Source organism: Mauremys mutica, chromosome 3 (genome assembly GCF_020497125.1).
Source record: "Mauremys mutica isolate MM-2020 ecotype Southern chromosome 3, ASM2049712v1, whole genome shotgun sequence".
NCBI classification, from domain to species: domain Eukaryota; kingdom Metazoa; phylum Chordata; order Testudines; family Geoemydidae; genus Mauremys; species Mauremys mutica.
Window position 1 is genome coordinate 190,472,907 of NC_059074.1, and position 22,917 is coordinate 190,495,823.

Genomic DNA, 22,917 nt, shown 5'->3' on the forward strand with positions numbered 1-22,917 from the left:
TTATACTTCGGTCTAATTTCGGCTGGGGGGTTATAGTGTGGGTGCTGGGTGGTGTTCGTGGCCTGTGACGTACAGGAGATCAGACTAGATGATCTTGTAGTCCCTTCTGACCTTAAATTCCAAGACTCTGTGTAGGATTTTGCTATGAATAATATAATGTTTGCATAGCCAGATAAACTTCACAAATCAAATACAGGTGGAGCAGGAAATGAGAGTTATGTGCAGTAATGTGAATTGCCAATATTATTGTACAATTAGTAATAATAAACCGTTTCTGCTTACGGATCAAATAGGTATTTTTTGTATAAAATCATATTTGTTCTTACCTGCCTCACAATTTGATTGGGACACTTGATTAGAATCTGCATTGGCCACCAATCATCATCAGCCATCCGATCCAAAAACCACTGCATAAAATACATATTATATGCTCTTTATTGTACATTTCAAATAAATAGTCATATTATTTTTTCTTACAGTCATCCTTTAATATGCTATTAAAATTCAGAAGATTTTAATAATAATAATAATAACAGAAAACTTAAGTCCAAGAGAAATCTGAAAATCCTTTGTCCCTGGGGAAGGAAGAAAGAGGGAAAATAGTAACTATATGTATGAGTTTGCATGTAATATCTTTAATATCCTTCATCCTAGGATCTCTAAGGCCTGGATTCAGAGAAGCTCTCTCTCTTTCAGAAGGGTGTTTAAGGATGTGGTTAACCTTAAATATGCAATTAAATCCCATCAAAGTCAGTGAGACTTAAGTACATATTTAAGATTAAGTACATACTAAAGTGTTTTGCAGAAGAGAGATGCTTAGGTGATTCCTGAATCAGGGCCTTAAATGCTTTTCAAAAGGTGAGTAAGCATTATCATCTCTATTTTACATTTGGAGAAAATTAGTCTCCGTGAGATTAAATGATTTGCCAAAGTCAGGTGGTGAAAGGCAGTTGGGAGTAGAACTGAGGCCTCCTGACTCACAGAACTATGCTCAATTCACTAGACAATGTTGCCACTTTAGAATGAACAATCCAGGTTCTTATTTTTTTTCTTGGTTTAATAGTATTTTAGCATGTTCTATTTCTAGGGTCCTTCACTTAACTTGTTTTTGATGTCTAATTCTCAAACCACAGTGATGAACTTGTGTCACCAGATTATTGAATGTTAAATATCAATTTAACAATCTGAAGATTGGATTTGAAAACAAACACTGCAATTAATGCATATATATTAGATAACATCTATTGCAGGATGTTAATTATGGATGAAATTGTAACATTATTCAGTAACAGGAAGTTTCTGTCATTAAGACTTGCAATCTCAATGTCATTTTGGACACTCCTCTTCTCCTTGCATATTCAGATTAAGACCAAATTCTGTCAATTTTTCCTCTTCGGTATCTCAAAATTCTGTCCTTTCCATCCATATGGCAACATTCTTTGGACATGCCTTCATCTTCAGACTGCAACCTCTTTCTCCTGGCTTCCCCCCATGTTCCCATTTGTCTATACAAAAACATTAATGCTAAAATCATCTTCCTCCCACAACACTGCTACCATGTCACTCCATTCTTCTCATCCTTTCATAGGCTTTCCTTTGCCCTCCACATCAAGTCCAAGTCCCTCATCTTCACCAGCAAGGCTCTGTATGAGTTTGCTCTTGCCTATCTCTCTACTCTTACCTCTTCTTACTCCCTTTCTTACTCTTTTCACTCCACCCCAGCCTCCTATGTCCTACTGCTCCTTTTGTTTCCTTTCCCTTGTTTTCATGCCTTCTTCCATGCTGTGCCTTACGCATGAAACTCCCTTTCAATGTCTACTGTGCCAAGTGACCAACCTCACGCCACTTAAACCCCTCTGCAAAACCTATCACTATTAAACAATCAGCCCAAGAGGGTGTAGACAGCTATGTCTACTACTACAGTCATGAAAGCGTTTCGCCTTATGGCCTGTCTACAGGCTCACCAGAAGGGCAGTCCCTGCAGCATTTTCCATACACAGTTTAGGCTTTGCACAAGGGAGGAATTTCACCTCTTAGTACACGTATGTCCAAATACTCCAAAATACCTAGTGATGCTAACCCCTAAAAATGCAAAACTCTTTATATAAAGTTGTTTTTTTTCTTTTTTACCTTGTTCAACACCTCATTATTTATCTCACCTCACAAGCTGCCTGACTGTTATTAAACTGCTTTGTTAACAGTTCAATCCACTGAAGCATTGTGGGCTAAAGAGAAATAGGAAAAAAGATTTTAAGATCAAATTCCAACTTAATCTTAAGTTTCTACACAACCAGTTAATATATTTAGGCTTAAGAACAAATGCAATTACAATCCATTAAAATATTTAATGAAACTGAAATAAATCTCTTAACAAAAAAGTAATACATATTTTGGAGACTGAACTAAGTACTACACATGGTGTAGTCGCTATCCAGGCAACTGCATTTTTCACATTTAAACTGATTTGATTTAATTACATCCTAAAAAAATCTTTCCCAAGTACTGTTTATCCTCCCCCTGCACTCTTAGAAGAAATCATAATCCATGTTTATGTTAAAATCCATTGACTCCAAATACCAAGAGTTGTAACTCAACTATATTAGGGAGACCACACTGCCAACAACACTATTTTAATTGCCAAAATATATTAATTCTCAACATGATCCCAAAACTAAGGCATATCAAGGGTTTTCAGTTAATTAAGGGGAAATAATATTTTGTATCATTTTAAGAATTAGAATATGATTTTAGTTTAAAAGTGAGATTAAGTGTTTGTTTCTTAAAAATTAGCTCATTTTTTTTTACCACCAAACAAGTCCACATTAGTTCTCCATGATGTACATGCTACGTTCTTGTACTGAAGTGTATGAAGAGTTTAAAGAAGGTGGAACTGCTGATAAGTAAAGAGCTTTAATTTACTGAATATATTTTTTTTACTTCCTAATTTTGGACTAGATTGTATCTAGATCTAACACAGCCATGCAGGAATGTAGGGGGAAGTATGGACACCCGCTTGGCTGCATAAGAGATGCCTCAATTGTGGCTCTGGGTGCAAGGAGAAGAGCAGGGGTTATACACTTAAAGGTGCCCCCTACCCCTACCATACCTCATAAGTAAGCTGGGGGATGGACAAGGAGTGGGGGGAACCCTAGCTCTGTCTTCCTCCCTCACATAGACCACATGAGTGAAGTAGTTTACTCCTTCTTCAGGATAAGAGAGAAGCAGGGCAAGAAATGACTCTCAGAGCCTGAGGCAAGGCAGCTAAGCACTGTCTCATACTAAAGGGTGAGCCTAAAGACTCAATCTTGCCCTTAAAGTTCATCATTCAGTGAAAAAAGGAAGAGGTGAAAATTATTTTACCGTATTGTCCCGAGTATAGGCCGCACTTTTTCCCCCTAATTTAAGTCTTTAAATTAGGGGTGCGGCCTATAATCAGGAACTTAAAAAAAAAAACAATAAAAATACTTAAAATCCCAGCCGCGGCCGGGAATCAGAGCGCTCTGGGCTGCCCGTGGCGGCGGGGAGCCCAGAGCCTTTTAAATCCCAGCCGCGGCCGGGACTCAGAGCGCTCTGGGCCGCCCGCCGCGGCGGGGAGCCCAGAGCCCTTTAAATCCCAGCCGCGGCGGGGAATCAGAGGGCTCTGGGCCGCCCGCCGCGGCGGGCACCCCAGAGCAATTTAACCCCCCGCCGCGGCGGGGACTCAGAGGGCTCTGGGCTCCCCGCCGCGGCAGGGAGCCCAGAGCCAATTAAATCCCACCAGCGGCCGGGACACAGAGGGCTCTGGGCTGCCCGCCGCGGCCGGGAGCCCAGCGCCCTTTAAATCCCAGCCGCGGCCGGGACTCAGGGCGCTCTGGGTTGCCCGCCGCGGCGGGGAGCCCAGAGCCCTTTAAATCCCAGCCGGGGCGGGGACTCAGAGGGCTCTGGGCTGCCCGCCGCGGCGGGGAGCCCAGAGCCCTTCAAATCCCAGCCGCGGGCGGGACTCCGCGGGCTCTGGGGGGCCCGCCGCGGCGGGGCGCCCAGAGCCCTTTAACTCCCAGCCGCGGCGGGTATTGAAAGAGCTCTGGGCTCCCCGCCGCAGCGGGCAGCCTAGAGCCCTCTGAGTCCCGGCTGCGGCTGGAATTTAAAGGGCTCTGGGCTCCCCGCCGCGGCGGGCAGCCCAGAGCGCTCTGATTCCCCGCCACGGCTGGGATTGAAAGAGCTCTGGGCTCCCCGCCGCGGCGGGCAGCCTAGAGCCCTCTGAGTCCCGGCCGGGATTTAAAGGGCTCTGGGCTCCCCGCCGCAGCGGGCAGCCTAGAGCCCTCTGAGTCCCGACCGCGGCTGGGATTTAAAGGGCTCTGGGCTCCCCGCCGCGGCGGGCAGCCCAGAGCGCTCTGATTCCCCGCCGCGGCTGGGATTGAAAGCGCTCTTGGCTCCCCGCCGCGGCGGGCAGCCCAGAGCGCTCTGATTCCCCGCCGCGGCTGGGATTTAAAGGGCTCTGGGCTCCCCGCCGCAGCGGGCAGCCTAGAGCCCTCTGAGTCCCGGCCGCGGCTGGGATTTAAAGGGCTCTGGGCTGCCCGCCGCAGCGGGCAGCCTAGAGCCCTCTGAGTCCCGGCCGCGGCTGAGATTTTCTTTAAGTTAAAAAAAGTTAAAAATTTAATTTTTTTAAAATAGCACCAAACTTTAAGGGTGCGGCTTATAATCAGGAGCGGCCTATACTCGGAACAATACGGTATATTTTATTATTTATATTTAATAATATCTGAGGAGCTAGCAGAAAGCTTTGTCACAGCTCTGCTTGATGTAACTAAATTAGCAATCCTATTTCATTACTAGATTTATATGGGAATACACACACACACACACACACACACACACACACACACCCCTAAAAAAAATTAACACCTATTACCAATAAATACTAATAAAGAAAATGAGATGGGGGCCAAATCATGTTTGCTTTACTGACAGAAGTAATCCCACTTAACTCCTAATGTTAAGCACATGCTTAAATGCTTTACTGGATCAGGGCCAGCATGCTGGGCACCTTGCAGGATCAAGCCCATAACACATTTCAGCATTAGCTCACAACAGCTTCAGTTATGAGAAACATTTCATTAGAGATGAAGCGCTAAACAAGACATTGAGTTTTTCCTTTGCTCTTTTCAAAAAAGGCTACAGCCACCGGAGATAGGCAACCCCTTATCTAACGAAAGGTGGTATCTGTAACCTCTCACACTCCATTACAGTGTTAGCATTTGAAAAATGAGTCCAAGTATTGTTGTGGAGCAGCTTAAATCCACAGACCTAGGTCCTGCTGCTACTATTTGCGTTGGTCTGCTGAGACAAAACAGCTTTAAACATGGAGGAACCAGGCTTCTGAGAATTCTCCTAGCATGGGAGATTTTTCCAGTGATGTATGGTTGTCATAGGAGCTCCTACACTACTCTTATCTTGCCCTGGCATAACCCGGATAGCCAGGTGAAAAAAACTGTGGCGAGGATGCCTCTGCATCTGACTGATAGCCAAGTGCTGGAACAACTCCTGGGAGCTGTGGGTAGCTTGGGCATAAGTAGGGCCTTTTATTTAATTTCCCCCATAGAGGGATAGCTCAGTGGTTTGAGCATTGGCCTGCTAAACACAGGGTTGTGAGTTCAATCCCTGAGGGGGCCGCTTACAGATCTGGGGCAAAAATTGGTCCTGCTAGTGAAGGCAGGGGGCTGGTCTCGATGACCTTCCAAGGTCCCTTCCAGTTCTAGGAGATTATAAATAATAATTGGAGATATACCATTTATTTATTATTACTACAACAACAGAAACAGGTGGAAATTAGTGGAAAAAACTATGAATAGTTTTTATAGGTAAATACTGGGGTTTATTTTGGTGGATGGAAGGACAGGGGAAAGGATTCAATAGATTAATGCTCTGATGAATGGCATTCAATGTGGTTTGCTGCAGAACTAAAACAGAACTCAAAACACAATGCCCCCTCTGGGTCTAACAAAACAATTTACCTCTAATCCCCAAACAAAACTTTTCATTTGAATAAACAGTTTGTTGTTGTAGACGAAGAACTATTAGCCTATAAATATTTACATTTAATAATTGGGCCACACCATTTGCAGTGCATACACTCAACTTCATCCTTTTCACCGCTGTTTTATTTTTAAACTTTTGAATATTTCCTTGTGTTCTGAAACATATTCTGATACAGATTTTCATTTTCTTCCCATTTTAGTGTGTCCGATCTTTAAACTGTTATCTGCTAACAGCTTGAAATGTGTACGTGGTGGGTGTGAGATTTGTCAATATGTTGAGATGCGCATGCACTTCAGGGCTTGCATGTGTCCTATTTGTTTATTGTGTGCATCTTTTAGACCAGAGGTTCTCAACCTGGGCGATTGTGAACAGGTTTCAGAGGATCCTCCAAAATAAATCAGAAAGCAAGGCTGGCATTAGACTCACTGGGGCCCAGGGGAGAAAGCTGAAGCCTGAGCCCCACCATGCGGGGCTAAAGACAAAGCCTGAGCAACTAAGCTTCGTGGGGCTCCCTGAGGTTTGGGGCCCCAGGCAATTGCCCTGCTTGCAACCCCTTAATGCTGGCTCTGGGCTTTTAATCTAGTGGATATGCAGAAAAACAATTGCTGTGGCACAGGCGGGCCACAGAGTTTTTATAGCTTTGGGGGTGGGAGGGAGGGGCGGAGGTCAGAAAGAAAAAGGTTGAGAACCCCTTTTCTAGACTACTACATAACCTTACTTCAACAGGCAGCTTTGCATATATAAACAAACTAATGTATTATTGTAATATATACACCTCATGCAATGTATAGTATTTTTATATATCTGAATGATACAAAAGTAGGGTGAAAATCTGAAAAAATGAATACTTTTTTTTATAAAACCTGGGTGGTGTTTTCAGGAAAAATCAGTTTAAATGGAAAACAAAGGGGTTTAGGCATAAATTACAGCAGTCCTAACGCTGCACTAATTTATGCCAGGTTGTGGCCAGATCTTCAATCCACTGAAACAGTTCTGCATCAAACACAGTCCAGGTGGACCAGAGTACCTGGCACACAATCTTCTTGAACATAAGTGTTATATACTGTATTAAAAGGTCTGAAATTTTCTTTTAAATTTTTTTTTCCCTTGCTTGTTTTGATATTAGAAATACAGGTCTTGACTAACCTGGATGACTGAAGAATTGACATCACAGATACAAAGAAAGTAAATCAACAGAGACTTAAAATGATTTCTATTGAGACTGATTGAAACTCTTTGTTTTGTGTTTATGTTAATATCTATTTAACTAAAACACTTACGAGCACAACACTCTTTATTAAGGATTTAACACCCTGCCCCTTTGATTAGGGGCTTAAAAAGATTCTAATTCACATCTCTGAATCATACAATAATTCTTCCACCAAAAAGGGAATACAAAATTTGTCAGTCCTGACATTTCTAAGGAAAAAGACCAACCCAGCCCAGCCCAACACTTCCCATCCCCACCACACACAATTTTTCAAGCCTTAAATTTATAGCAGAAAGAAGCAAACAGACACAAACCCATTTTTATGCTTTTCATTTGAGGGCACTATGAAATCTGAAGCTGTAAACATTCTTTGTAGTGACTACTGTATACCATATATACTCGTTCTTAAGCCCAATTTTTTTTAGTAAAAAGGGAAAGCACCAGAGAAGGGGGTCGGCTTATGAACGGGTAGAGAGGGAGAGGTGGGACACAGCCCCTCCCCCCAACAGAGGGAGCAAGGAGAGGCAGCACAGCCAGCAGAGCCAGAAGGGAAGAGGCAGGGCCAGAGTCTCTCCACTTCTGGCCATGCTGCTCTCCCCCCAGCCTCCAAAGCAGCTGCAGCTCTGGGGCTGGCAAGCTGCAGCCATGCCGCTCGGCCCCGCTCCGCAGAGCAGGCTGTGGCTATGCCGCCTGGCCCAGCCTGCTGGAACATGCTGCAGCTGCGCCGCCCGGTCTGCAGCTCCAGCCAGGCCAGAGACATCCTCCCCTGGCCTGCCCCAGATAAGGTGGGAAGGGATGGGGTGGGAAGAGTGTGGGGGTCTCAGGCTATAGGGGTGGGGTCATGTGGGGGGTGGTCACAGGGGTTATTACCGACCCCCAGCTTCTCCCTCCCCCCCCCCCCAAAAAAAATTTCCCCACCAGCTGCTGTCCTGGCCCATTAGGTTAAGCATCTGGTGCGCCTGGACACTTTGTTTACTTTTTACCTTTGTGCCCGTGGACACTCGAGGTAAACAAACCATCTCGGCCTGCCAGCAGCTTATCCTGATGGCCCGGGAGCCAAAGTTTGCTGACCCCCGAATTATAGGGTCGGCTTATGAACAGGTCATAAAAAAATTTCATTTTTACTTATCCATCTTGGGGAGGTCGGCTTATAAACGAACTGGTTTATGATCGAGTATATACAGTAAGTTATGACTCAAAACCATATCCTTTTACATAAAAGCACAGAGGGGCAGGCAAATTTCACTGAATTAATACAATTACTTAATATGTATTTACAAGCAAACCAACATACCTTTTCTTTTGAATGGATAAATGTCTCCAGAACAAAGGAAGTGCTTAACTGCAAGAAAATGTTATACAATTAATCAGTGTCCAGAATTATTATTTAAACATATTCCGTTTAGAAGAAATGCTTTATGATGTTAAGATACTTTACCTTTGCTGTCATTAGGGAGACTGCTTTTGGATCTGGTAATGTGCTTGGAATGCTACTACACAACTGCCACATAAACCTAAAGTTAGTAATATAGTTTGTTAGTTAACATAAATTTTAAACATCTGGATTAAATAAAAACAACTCAAAATAATATGTATTTAAAGCAAAACTTACCCAAAATATGTATGTTCAAAAATGTTCTTGTCTTGAAGAAACTGCATGTTATCATGCCATATCCACTGAAAAAAAAATACTAACATCAGATACAAGAAAGCAGTTTACTTCATTAAAATTTGTGTGGTTTTAAAAATAAAATTATAACACTTGTTGACTAAAAAAACCCAATCTTGTCTCTCAATTTTAGTTTAAAATATAGGTTCAATGTTTTATTTCTGCTATAGCAGACTGTTTTGCCTGCTGTAATTAAAAACAGTTTCCAATATCCCCTGCCTTACACACACACACACACACACACGCTTACTTATCCAAGATTTTTTAAAATGAGTACATAATACTAAGTTTCTAAGTCCATATTTAGGTGTCTAAATTAGTGGTATGATTTTCACAAATGCTAAGCACCCAGCATCTTCCACTGAAGTCAATTAAACTCATGTAACCCCACTAAAGCTAACAAATAAACATTAGAAGTAATGTCAATGGGGTTGCATGGGTGCAATTAAGGTGTATGGGCTTGATCCAAAGCCCACTGAAATTAATGGAAAGACTTATGGTGACTTCAATGAACTTTTAATAAAACCCTGAAGGCAGAAAATTTGGGCCACTGTTCTTAATCCAAAACAATATTTTGTGCCAGATCTCCTTGATTGAAATTTTGTTTTTGACCAAATTGGTTTACACAATTTTTTTTCCCAATATGAATGATTTTAAACTTTAACTTTTTGCTGAAGTCTACTATGGATTATTTTTTAATTGGGCAGGGTTGAAGGCATAATCTGATTGTCCGGCGAAGGACTAGACCAGTTATGCCCAACTTTTTCAGCCTGAGTGCCAAACATATAAGTGGCCACAAATCAGTACTTTAGGACAGATTCCCTGCCCGTTTTTTGCTCCCTAGGGCCACTCAGGTGGCAGAAAAGGAGTGTAAAAAACAAACAAAAAAACCCTCAACCACATGCAAACCCCCTATTAGGGATACCACTGGCACAGGCAGAGATGCATCTCTAACAGGCACAGGGTTGACATGTTCAGCTCCTATGCCTCTTTCCCTGCAATATTTGCAAAGTACATGCATAGAGCAGGTAGGTGGTAGGAGACATGGAGGATGTGAGGCAAGTGCATGATGTGTTCCAGCTATCTCCTGCTGGCACATAGTCCCTCAATAGCCAAGTCGCTAGGTAGCCATCTGACAAGTTAGAGCAGCCCTCAGTGCTTTTATGTGCCAAAAAATAAGTGAGATGCAATGCGTGACTGGTTCTCAGCTTCTCTTCTCTTCCGCCTCACTTGGGCTACCCTGGGTAGTCATGTGGAGGAGTGGAGCCATCCTCTGAAAGGCACTTCCCTAGGTCAAGCAGACCCAGTTGAGTTCCTATCCTGCTCACAAATTTGCAAGAAAGAATACTTTCTCATTTCCCCTCTGCAACACAACAGGCAACTAGTGAATAAGCTCTTGAGCAGTTGCAGTTACTAAGAACACTCTCTGACACGTCAGAGCTACAGTAGAGGCATTGCCTCATCTTCTCCCCATAGCAACAGGGCTGATTCAAACACGTCAGTTTAACAATCACAGGCCATAGTCCCAAGGTACAATTTGTAATCAATACAAATCTTCTAAATGCATTTTGCGATCGAAGGCCACTATTTAGAGCCTTGAAGGCCACAGGTGGTTCCCAGGCACAGGTTGGACGGCTCTGGTCTAGTCTATATGACCCAGAGAAAAACTTCTCAAGTCAGAATTCCTGCTATAATTTTCGATTTTGTCATTGCTTAAATGAATGCAAAATTGAGAGGATATAGAAGGCCCTCAGATACTATAACCTGTTTTACACTGAAACCGTTCTGTTTAAGATCTCTGAAGCATATTAGCTCAAGTGAAAGATTTTCTCATCTCATAGAAATCATTTATTATAAATGTTTAACTATTTTTCTTGCCGCCCACTTGTAAGTATGATAGAACAGGAATGGAGTTTGGTGTTTGTTTGAAATAAACCAAACTCTTTCCTGTTTGGAGTACATCTCCAGCCCAAGTCATGACTATTTCAAATAGTGTGTTGTGATACAACTGCACTTCTGGTGTGTTGGTGACAGTTGATTTTTGGCCTGAGGCCTTACTACAGAAAAAGACATTCAGCTAAATTATGTCACAACAACTACACAACCTAGTCTGTGTTATGCCTTATACCAGGGGTTGGCAACCTTTCAGCAGTGGTGTGCCGAGTCTTCATTTATACACTCTAATTTAAGGCTTCGCGTGCCGGTAATACATTTTAACATTTTTTAGAAGGTCTCGCTATAAGTCTATACATATAACAGTAGTTTGGTTATATATTAAAGTAAACAAGGTTTTCAAAATGTTTCAGAAGCTTTATTTAAAATTAAATTAAAATGCAGATCTTATCAGTTTAGTGTGATCCTTGCCCTTGCTTTTCCTTGCTGAGTTTTCCAATGTCTGGCACGTATTTGGATACTTTAAGCTGCACATAGGGTTCTGAGTGACCACTTGTTAACCGGCTCTGAGAAGGACAGAGGATAGATTTCATGTGTGAAAATACCTGTTCACACAGGTATGTGGATCCAAATGCTGAAGGCATTGCAAATGCAATTTTCTTCAAACAGTTAAATTTCACTGGCAGGGATGTCCAGCAGGTCAGAATAGAGGCCCCATGATCTCTCTCGGTAGCTTCAAGTGCACTCTGCAGATCCACAAACTTTGATGTCTACAATTCTGAACTTTTTAACTGAATGAGTTGCATTTCGAAATCTTCAACACCCATCCACTGAAATACAGACAAATCCAAGTCGCTTTCATTGAACTTTTCAGGTTTTTCAGGTACTTTCCAATCTCATCGACATTGACAGTGCAACATATCGATAGCTCTTTTATGAGTTGGAAGTAGCGGAAAGCAGAAGTTTGAATATCCCTGGAAAAAACTGCTAGTTTCTCAACAAATGCCTTCCAGGCTTCATAAAGATCCAGAACTGTTTGCCCTGCACCCTGGAGACAGAGGTTGAGTTCGTTTAGGTGAGCGGTGATATCAGTTAGAAACATGAGCTTACACAGCCATTTGTCATCATCCAATTTGGGGTAGTTTTGTTCTTTTTCCAACAAAAAGGCCTTGATTGCATCAAAACAGTTTACAAAGTGCACCAAAATCTTGCCACGACAGCCGCCGAATGTTGCTGTGAAGTGGGATATTGTTATAAGCACTGCCCATCTCTTCTAGCAGTGCTTGAAGATGTAGCAATGAATGAAGCCAAGTCCGTCAGTCTGTTCCCGTGGAGCCGCCCCCAACGGGGCTGTCCACGTCTATTTATTATAATTGGTTACATAAATCATCCTATTATGCGCATGTACTAACACAAGCCAGCGTCTCGCCCCCTCTCCTGATTGGTGCTTTATGCCCTGCGTACTCCAGTAGTAAACACCTGGTCGGCGCTTTATCTGTGAGTCTCCTGACCGGAAGTGTGGGGGGGTGGGAACCACTTCAGCCGCTCTGAATCCGGGGGCGGCTTTCCTGCCTCCTCAGTGCTTAAGAAGTGTAACATTCCTACAGAAACTGTCTGTGAGTCAAAGCAGATCGAGCAACAAGGAAATTCACAGTTCGCACCACTGTATTCATCACATTATTAAGCTCTAAATTAGAAATTTTAGCACACAGGTTTTCTTGATGGATGATACAGTGAAATTTGACTGTCAGATGGCCAATTTGATCTTCAAGTAACTTTACAAATCCCTTCTGTTTTCTGACCATGGCAGGAGCACTATCTGTTGTCACACAAAATATTTTTCTGACGTCAACTCCTTGTTCTTCAAAATGGTTTACAAAACTTTCCAGTATATCTTCCCTCTGTTTTGACATGCAGGGGTTTTGAGCAACAAAGTTCTTCTTGGATTTCATCGAAAGCACAATATTTTGCAACAAATGCCAAACGTGGAACGTCATTTATATCCACGCTCTCATCAATTGCAACACTAAACACTGCTGTGTCTTTCAATGCAGTCGTCTGCTTTTTCTTAATATTTTCTGCCATTTCACTTATGCGTCTCTCAACTGTTCTGGCAGAGATGGGCAGTTCTTTTATTCTAGATATGATTGTACCTTTATTTGGCATATCATTGAACAAAATCTCCGAACTGCTGAGAAAAACTTCCTTTGTATATTCCCCATCTTTAAACGGCTTTCTGTTTTTTACAATGCACTGTGCAATCTTGTAACTTCCTTCTGTAGCTTTATTTTTACTTACACTTAAGCTTTTAAAAACACTGCTTTGCTTCTCATAGGCTGCTACTGCCTTTTTGATTGATTCAGTCTTGTCTGCTTCGTCAAGAAAGGTTTTCTCGTGCTTCGTTTCAAAATCTCATCCAACACTTGATGTGCGCCAAACAACACTTTCATAAGAGAAAGCACAAATAGCATGGTCCTTCTTTTCAATAAATCCAAATGTATCTGTCCAAGCAGGATGAAATGATCAGACAGCTAGCTTCACTTTCTTAGGAGCTGCCATTTTGTCAAATGTTCCCTTCAACTCTCAGTGGGGAAAAAAAATGGCGATAGAAGGCAGGCACGAGGTCAAATGCAGTGTGGTCTGATATAAGCAATTTTAAGATGGGGGTGCTGAGCTGCACCCCGTCTTGCCTTGTGTGCAACCCTCACTGTCCCAGGCTGGGGACAGTGGGCCACAGCGAGGAGGCTGCAGAGCAGTGATCCAAGGCCAGGAGCAGAGCCCAGGGTGGCCTGCTGGGACTCCAGGCCAGAAAGCAGGCTGAGCAAGGTTGGAGATCCAGACCCCAGCTGGCAGGTCAGCGGCTGGAACCCCAGATCGGCAGCCGAGGTGAGTGGCGCTGGCGGATGGTAGGGCTGAGCAGGGCCGGAGGCCTGGACCCTGTCTGGCAGGGAGCCTGCGCAAGGTGAGTGGGGCTGCAGCAGGGGGGGACCCCAGCTGGCAAAGGGCCAGCAGCCGGAACCCCAGAGCAGCGACTGAGCGACTCAGCCTGCCCCGCTCCGGGGTTTCGGCTGCTGGTTCCTGCTAGCTGGGGTCTCAGCCCCCTGCCAGCCTGGGCTTCCTTCACCCAGGCCAGCAGCGGGTGCTGAGTGGGACTGGCAGCAGGAGCCGGCAGCGGAAAGCCCCAGAGCGGCGGTGGGCTGCACGGCTCAGCCCGGCTCGCGGGCCATAGGTTGCCGACCCCTGCCTTATACGTATAATTGGCCATCTTCTTTATTGTGCTCTCTCTGATGATTATGCTGCTAGCTCTCAATTACATATTTTTTTCACTTTAGCAAAACCAGTGAATTTCAGTACTTTATATAATTTAATATCCATTTTACACTTTTTGTACTGTTGCCAGCATTGCTATTTTTTATTTAAATAAAATGGAACTTACAAAAAATACAACCTTCCTTTTTTCTTTTTTTTTTTTCAAGGTTATGATATCAAGTTTTAGTTAATTATTACTGCTGGGTTACAAACTCTGGAAAGTAGTGTATTATAATGGAAACATTGACACAATGTCAATTTTAGCAATGTAAAGAGTGATGTTATATTACAAAATGTTCCATGAAAGATGGCAAGCCTTTCAATTATCTTAATATTTAAAATCAAATTTCATTTTCTATATTTACTCAGATCCCACTGATTTGGATAAGGATTTCTTACTATATTTTTACACTGGTGTTAAACAAACCAACTTGTACCTCCAGCAACTCTGATGAAACATCAAACTTGTAGTCTTTGCCATTTTCCTCCTCTGGTTCCATCCGTTTATAAAACAGCATGTACGCACTATGTGTCTTTAAGGAAAAAAAAATCTGTATAATTTTTGCTCTTCAGAGAGATTACTTAGGTCATAAATTTAAAAATATATTTACTTAGCAAATGAAAAGGGAAAGGGTACCTTTTCAAAGGAGAAATCCATAAATTTATCAGTGACAGAATCATATGTCTTGGTCTGTCAAAAAGAGAACATGGGTTACTGAAAATATTCATCACAAACTTGTTATTATGGCCTCATTGTGGATGGTTCTGGTCTCAGTATGCAAGGAAGTATCTCCACTTTATGCCCTTCATGCAGGGTCTGCCATCAATTATATTCCTTGCTCATCACTAAATAATTTTAAGTTTTCTGTAGTAGCTTTGGCCTGGTCTACACTAGGGAGGAGGGATCAACCTAAGATACGCAACTTCAGCTACGAGAATAGTGTAGCTGAAGTCGATGTATCTTAGTTCGACTTACCTCGCATCCTCACAGTGCGGGGTCGATTGCCACGGCTCCCCCGTCGACTTTGCTTCCGTCTCTCGCCGAGCTGGAGTTCAGCAGTCGACGGGAGAGTCTACACTACACTATACGCAATAAATCGATCCCCGATAGATAGATCGCTCCTGCCGATCCGGCGGGTAGCGTAGACGTACCCTTACTTTCATTTTCTAGGGTTGCATATGCAGTACTTTGACTCTGACTCCGCTCATATTTCTCCAGACCATATCCTCTGTTTTTGGAGTCTGCAGACGTTTTACAGATATTCTGCATGGAATCAATTTTGTGTTGATACTTTGGCATGGCAATTTTACCAGGTGGAATTCTTTAGCTTGCTCATGGAATTGTTGTAATAAGCTATTATTAAGCATGCAAAAATCAGGAAAGCACACGGCCGTAGGTTTTTATACATTGTGAATGTTTGCAATTGGTTTAACAGTGCTTCGTACTAAAGATGTGTAAAAATATTCACACTCCTGGCAAAAGGCAAATTCATATGGCAGATTCAAAAGCCAAGGCAAGAAGCTGGTACAGTCTTGTAAAGTAATTTGCTTTTAATATTTACTTTAAATCCATGAAACTCCCTTCTCTGACCAAAAGAAAAACAAGGCATAGGTCTGAATACACAAACATTAAAAATATTTGTTTAGTGTTTGATTTGCCAATTCCTTCTGGCCAGTAGTCTGAAGAACTACATTCTCTGGCAGCTACTGGTGGTTCCTCAGACATTAATATTAATGTGTTTTATACTTATTAGTGCTTCTCAGTCAAGGATCTCAAATGCTTTAAAAAAAGTTATCACTATTTTACAGATCAGGAAACTAATGTAATGTGACTAACAATATACACGAGTTATAAAGGATATCAATCACTATGCAACTGTTTATTTGGGCAAAACGCACCTGTATTTAAAGTTAATTTATAGCTATTTCACTGATAGGCTTTTTTTTAAAAACACATACAAAAAACTAATTTGGCTCTGCAGTCCACAAAAATTTTTTCCCAATTCACCAAAAGAACTTTTCCCTTCATCAACTTATACTCCAGGTAACCCACTCTCTCTCAGGGAAAGTTTGGGCAACAAAATAGACTGCATCATGGCCTGAAAATAAACAGACTCAGGCTGTGCAGTCTCTTTGTCCCTACCACAACAAGTGTCTCAATTAAACTCCCTTAGCAGCTTCATATACATGTTGAACTGGAGGGGTATCAGGGCATGGCAGAGCACTATAGAACCCATGTGACAGAGTCTGTCCAGTACTACCTTCTGAGAGTGTAATAAAAAAAAATAAAAAAAATAAAAGGGGAGGGAGGGAGACTAGAGGTAAAGGCTACAACTTACAGTCATTTCTCCACCAAAACATTCAGAAGCAAGCTGAGCAGAATCAAATGGTTTTACTTCAGCATCATTGAAAAGATACCTATAAAAGATTAAACTTTTGAATCAGTTGTCTGTTACTTCTCTTATAGCAGATGAAGAATACCAAGCATCTATATCAAAAGAATGACATTTATACATGGAAGATAAAACTATGAGGAAGTAAAGGCAAAATTACATTCACATTGCCAGCTAATTTGTTATTTGTGAATCAGTAGCCAGGAAAATGACATGAGCACCTTCCCTCAAGAGAAAAAAGACTTATTATTCAGAGAATACTTTCCACTAGAATTAAAAGAAAATCATAGATTTCACCCCTCAAAAAAAAAAAAAAAGTCTGTGGAGGGAAAAGGTTGATTGCTCAAAACCTTTGTACCCATTCTTAGGGGCAGAGACGGAAGGCTTGGGCTTACTCCCAAAATAATGTAACCAGACTTAAGACAGCTGAAGGAACATCTGACTGTAAAGGACTGACTTTTTCCCCAGTGAAGAGGACCTAGTTCTCTTTTCTGAGGCCTGGTCTACACTACGCGTTTAAACCGATTTTAGCAGCGTTAAACCGTCCACACAACGAGGCCCTTTATATCGATATAAAGGGCTCTTTAAACCGGTTTCTGTACTCCTCCCCAACGAAAGGAGTAGCGCTGAAATCGGTATTACCATATCGGATTAGGGTTAGTGTGGCCGCAAATCGACGGTATTGGCCTCCAGGCGGTATCCCACAGTGCACCATTGTGACTGCTCTGGACAGCAATCTGAACTCAGATGCACTGGCCAGGTAGACAGGAAAAGCCCCGCGAACTTTTGAATTTCATTTCCTGTTTGCCCAGCGTGGAGCTCTGATCAGCACAGGTGGCGATGCAGTCCCAAAGCCAAAAAGAGCTCCAGCATGAACCGTACGGGAGACACTGGATTTGATCGCTGTATGGGGAGGCAAATCTGTTCTATCACAGCTCCATTACAGAAGACGAAATGACAAAGCATTTGAAAAAATCTCCAGAGGCCACAGCAGGGACTCAGCACAGTGCTGCCTGACAAGCGTAACGGAAAGCCAAAGAATCAAATGGACGCTCATGGAGGGAGGGAGGGGGTACTGAGGACTCCAGCTATCCCACAGTCCCCGCAGTCTCCGAAAAGCATTTGCATTCTTGGCTGGGCTCCAAGTGCCTGAAGGGTCAAAAACATTTTCCGGGGTGTTTCAGGGTGTATGTCGTCAATTTACACCCTTCACCCCCCGCCCCCGAAAGAAAAGGGAAAAAAATCATTTCTCGCCTTTTTTCAATGTCACCCTATGTCTACTGCATGCTGCTGGTAGACGGGGTGCTGGAGAGCTAAACAGCAGCATCCTCTCCCCGGTGGCAGACGGTACAGTACAGAAGGACTGGTATCCGTTCTCATCATCAGCCCGTGAGTGCTCCTGGCTGGCCTCGGTGAGGTCGGCCGGGGGCGCCTGGGTAAAAATAGGAATGACTCCTGGTCATTCCCAGCAGATGGTACAGAACAGCTGGTAACCATCCTCATCATAGCATGTATAAAGAAAAGATTCTGTACTGCCTGGACTATCATAGCAGCGGAAGGCTGGTCTCCTCTCCCCCCCTACCCTTTAATGTCCTGCCTGGACTATCATAGCAGTTGGAGGCTTCCTCCCCCTCATTTTATCTCACTAAAAAGTCTGTGTTTCTTATTCCTGCATTCTTTATTACTTCATCACAAAAATGGGGGGACACTGCCACGGTAGCCCAGGAGCGTTGGGGGAGGAGGGAAGCAACGGGTGGTCATTCCCATTTTTGCCTATGCGCCCCCGGCCGACCTCAGTGAGGCCAGCCAGGAGCACCCATGATAGCAGCAGACGGTACAGAACGACTGATAACTGTCATCTCATCGCCAGTTTACAATGGCATGGTAGACGGTACAATATGACTGGTAACCATCTCTGCTATCTTGCAAAGGCAAATGAATGCTGCTGTGTAGCAGTGCAGTACCGTGTCTGTTAGCAGCATCCAGTACACATACGGTGACAGTGACAAAAGGCAAAACGGGCTCCATGATTGCCATGCTATGGCGTCTGCCAGGGCAATCCAGGGGAAAAGGGCGCGAAATGATTGTCTGCAGTTGCTTTCCCGGAGGAAGGATTGAGTGACGACATTTACCCAGAATCACCCGCGACACTGTTTTTGCATTGGGATCTCAACCCAGAATTCCAATGGGCAGAGGAGACTGCAGGAACTATGGGATAGCTACGGGATAGCTACTCACAGTGCAATGCTCCGGAAATCGATGCTAGCCTCGGTACATGGACGCACACCGCCGAATTAATGTGCTTAGTGTGGCCGCGTGCACTCGACTTTATACGATCTGTTTTACAAAACCGGTTTATGTAAAATCGGAATAATCCCGTAGTGTAGACGTACCCTGAAAATCTAAATTTGTTGCCTGACAAGTCAGAGGGGGGTTGAATCCCCTGTTTCTCACAAAAATGCTATTCCTTTTTAAGGGAAATACTATTTTACAGAGGTGGAACGAGATATCCTACCTTCATGGACAAATCTCATAATGCACAGCAAACAAATATAGAGAAGCTGAGGATCTTAGTGGACAGCTTGAGGGAGTCCAGCACAATATCATTTAGACTACTGAAAGCCAAAAGAACCCTGGATGGATAGATGGATCTAGATCTTTAATGTTTTAGGAAGGGAGCAAAATTTATTTTTCTAAGTCAGAAGACATCTTTTCTTCCTCTGAATCATGATCAACAAGAGAAGTCACAAAAACTTGAGAAGAAAAGGGCAATGCCAGAGTCTTAAAATCCAACACCACTAAGCAAGGAGATTGATACAAGATTTTTCCAATAGTAGCCCCATTAAAGAACATTACAATATGAATGTGATGTTCAGCTAAAATGGACACAACTGTTACAAGAGGAGGTCTCTGCCGAAGACCTCTGCTAGAGGAACTGCCTCCCTCCCTTTCCCTTTTCTCCTGGGGATAGAAAAAAATAAAGGCTACAAATTTTTCAGACATACCACTGTTAATTACATCTGGTAAGTGTTACACACTGAGAAAATTCAACAGCTTGGAAAACACTAGCAAATTTGTAAATTCCAGATGCGACAAAACAATACTTTGCATGTATCAAAGTACAGTAAGAACAGATTTTGATAACTGAAGTATAACAATGGAGAATTTCCCAGATGTAGAGTTGAATAGATTTAAAGAAAAGCAAAAAGAAAAGTTAAGCACCTCCATGGAAGTTGATAGTTAAAAACTGACAAAACAAAAAGGACAAAGTTGAAGGACAAAGAATAATTATAATCATAATGGAAACAAGTTGGGGTTTTTTTTTCTGAATCTGCTTTACAAAAGGAAATGTAAACATTATCTTCCAAAGTAGTTGGCATCTCTCTGACATATAGAAACCTAGTCACCTTACCAAAGTTGTTAACATGCATTGAACTGCTAATAATACATTTTACTGCAATATTAATTAGCATAAAAAAGGATACAGTGTAAAGAGTAATGATTTTGTTCTGCTTCATATATGTCTTGCATACATCAAAGTTATTGCACATGCACGTACACTGATTCTCTACAATCTTATGACCTGCATCTGGAACATCTTGTGCTGAACATATGCAACCACGATCCATAGCATATGGTGGTCTGCACTACTGGCATGGCAAAGCTAATAAACTTTACAAAACTGATGTAATACAAGCAAGAAATGTAGACAAAACTGACCTATCTTTAAACTTCTATAGTTTAATATAGAACATACAGTGGATTCTAAATAGCTACTTTCTAATCAATCCACCCAATGCTCACCCTCTTTGAAAGGCCCCACCAAAACCAGGAGAAAATGTTTGTTGATTGGAAGAAGATAAATAAAAATATTTGCAATTATTTAACAGGACAGTTCAAGTAAGGGAGTTAAAGTACTGTATTTGAAATAGATGACAGTGTCATCTTAAGAATTTACCAATACATCACAATACAAATACCTCACAAACAAGAATTATTAAACACTTAACTCACCATTTGTTGTTTTTGTAAGCATGGGGATTGACTATATCTCTGATAAAACTGTAGTAGTGACCACCATCTGCTGTTCCTGTATGAACTGTCACGCCTATCAAATCGTACTCGTAACTTTCAGTTTCTTTTAAATATTCACTGTCGTCCTTAAAACCTTAAATAATTTAATATAATATTTAGCAAGTTATTCCTTTAACCTTCACAACACTAGAATGAATACAGATAACTTACAGTAAATACTTCTTGCCAAATACACTAACAAAAAGCATATTTCTTCTAGGCACTGCACATAGGTAGCAGCCAGAAAGCCAACACCCAACAGTTGGAGCATGGGTCACTATTCTTGTGAGGTTGCTTCTGACCCAGAATACAGGCATACATAGTCATGCTTTTGCAGTTTATGTATGCTCCTTACTGGTGGACCATTTAATAAAGTTCAAGAATTTGGCCACCATATTATCCTGCAAATATAAAACAAATCAACAACAATCTATACATACCAAGCCAGGAATTTGTAATTCATTATAAAAATAGTTTTATCAATAATTTAATATTGGTTATTGTGCTGTATTTACAAAGAAAATGATTTAGCAGTCACTGGATATTAAATACAATAAATTACAATTTATTTGTAAACATATAAAAATATAGGCTTCATGTGCCTTTAGTTCCTTTTTAACCTCATATGAAGGAGAAGACAAAAAGATGTGGGATTAATTACATGAAAGACGTGTTTAGAATTATTAACTATTTGGATTTGTGTGTATTGCTAAGAAATATTACTATTCCAGGACTTTTTAGAGCTTAATTTCCATGAATTTCACCATATGCTCTAGGCCACCTGGCTATGCAGTTTAACTGACAATATATTATACTAATAGACAAAAATTTTCAAAAGGTTGAATTTTCAGCACTGTTTGATTGTTGGAAAATTATAGGGACAAAGCAAAATCAATTACCTTCTTTTCTGTCATTCTTTCCCATGAGAAAATCTTCTGTGTAAGGTGTCATATCCAAACGTAAAGGGAATGAGAAGTGTGTGTTGACTTTCTCCTTCATCATGGTGACCATATTAAATGTGTATCTCATAGTGTTGAAACTTAAGATGCGAGGCAATTTCTTAAAACATGCCCTAAAGACAAAAGAAATTAATATTTAAGAAAACTGAAATGCTTAGATAATACTGCCACAAAGTCTCTCAAAATGTTCTCTCCTGTCATTTATTTCCAGTTCATGTTAGAGTCACCTAAAATGTAAAAATTAGCAATCACAATCCCTTACACAGTATCAGTTAGTCAAATTTTATAAAAAATCTTGTCATCAGATGACATGTAACAGGGATTACATTATGGTACTGGATAGAATACTGATTTAAAGCAGCCATTATTGCAGTAAGCACATAACATCACTCCCTACAGTAAAGATTACATCAGGGACTTCTTATAAAGAATGGCCCCACAGTATGCCAACATTTTTATGGCTGACTTAGAACAATGCTTCCTTAGCTCTCGTCCCCTAATGCCCCTTCTCTACCTGCTCTACATTGATGACATCTTCATCATCTGGACCCATGGAAAAGAAGCCCTTGAGGAATTCCACCATGATTTCAACAATTTCCATCCCACCATCAACCTCAGCCTAGATCAATCCACACAAGCGGTCCATTTCCTTGACACTACTGTGCTAATAAGCGATGGTCATATAAACACCACCCTATACTGGAAACCTACTGACCGCTATACATGCCTCCAGCTTCCATCCAGGACACACCACACGATCCACTGTCTGCAGCCAAGCTCTAAGATACAACCGCATTTGCTCCAATTCCTCAGACAGAGACAAACACCTACAAGATCTCTATCAAGCATTCTTAAAACTACAATACCCACCTGCTGAAGTGAAAAAACAGACTGACAGAGCCAGAAGAGTACCCAGAAGTCACCTATTACAAGACAGGCCCAACATAGGAAATAACAGAACGCCACTAGCCGTTACCTTCAGCCCCCAACTAAAACCTCTCCAGTGCATCATCAAAGATCTACAACCTATCCTGAAAGATGATCCCTCACTCTCACAGATCTTGGGAGACAGACCTGTCCTCGCTTACAGACAGCCCCTCAACCTGGAGCAAATACTCACCAGTAACACACACGACAGAATAAAAAAACAAACCCAGGAACCTATTCTTGCAACAAAGCCCGATGCCAACTCTGTCCACATATCTATTCAAGTGATACCATCATAGGACCTAATCACATCAGCCACACCATCAGGGGCTTATTCACCTGCACATCTACCAATGTGATATATGCCATCATGTGCCAGCAATGCCCCTCTGCCATGTACATTGGCCAAACCGGACAGTCTCTACGCAAAAGAATAAATGGACACAAATCTGACATCAGGAATCATAA

The 22,917-nt window shown here is 42.1% G+C and overlaps 1 protein-coding gene across 1 annotated transcript in view; it reads right to left on the bottom strand.

Moving 5' to 3' along the window:
• USP34 (ubiquitin specific peptidase 34) overlaps nucleotides 1-22,917 on the bottom strand; it is a 307,644-nt gene that overhangs the window by 50,667 nt on the left and 234,060 nt on the right. Inside the window, exons 49-58 of the mRNA XM_045009712.1 lie at nucleotides 21,463-21,635; nucleotides 20,504-20,657; nucleotides 16,436-16,514; nucleotides 14,734-14,787; nucleotides 14,534-14,629; nucleotides 8,838-8,902; nucleotides 8,664-8,739; nucleotides 8,520-8,567; nucleotides 2,160-2,225; nucleotides 327-407 (exon numbers count right to left, since the gene is read on the bottom strand). Coding sequence (XP_044865647.1) covers nucleotides 327-407; nucleotides 2,160-2,225; nucleotides 8,520-8,567; nucleotides 8,664-8,739; nucleotides 8,838-8,902; nucleotides 14,534-14,629; nucleotides 14,734-14,787; nucleotides 16,436-16,514; nucleotides 20,504-20,657; nucleotides 21,463-21,635 — 892 coding nt within the window. The remainder of the gene's footprint in view (nucleotides 1-326; nucleotides 408-2,159; nucleotides 2,226-8,519; nucleotides 8,568-8,663; nucleotides 8,740-8,837; nucleotides 8,903-14,533; nucleotides 14,630-14,733; nucleotides 14,788-16,435; nucleotides 16,515-20,503; nucleotides 20,658-21,462; nucleotides 21,636-22,917) is intronic.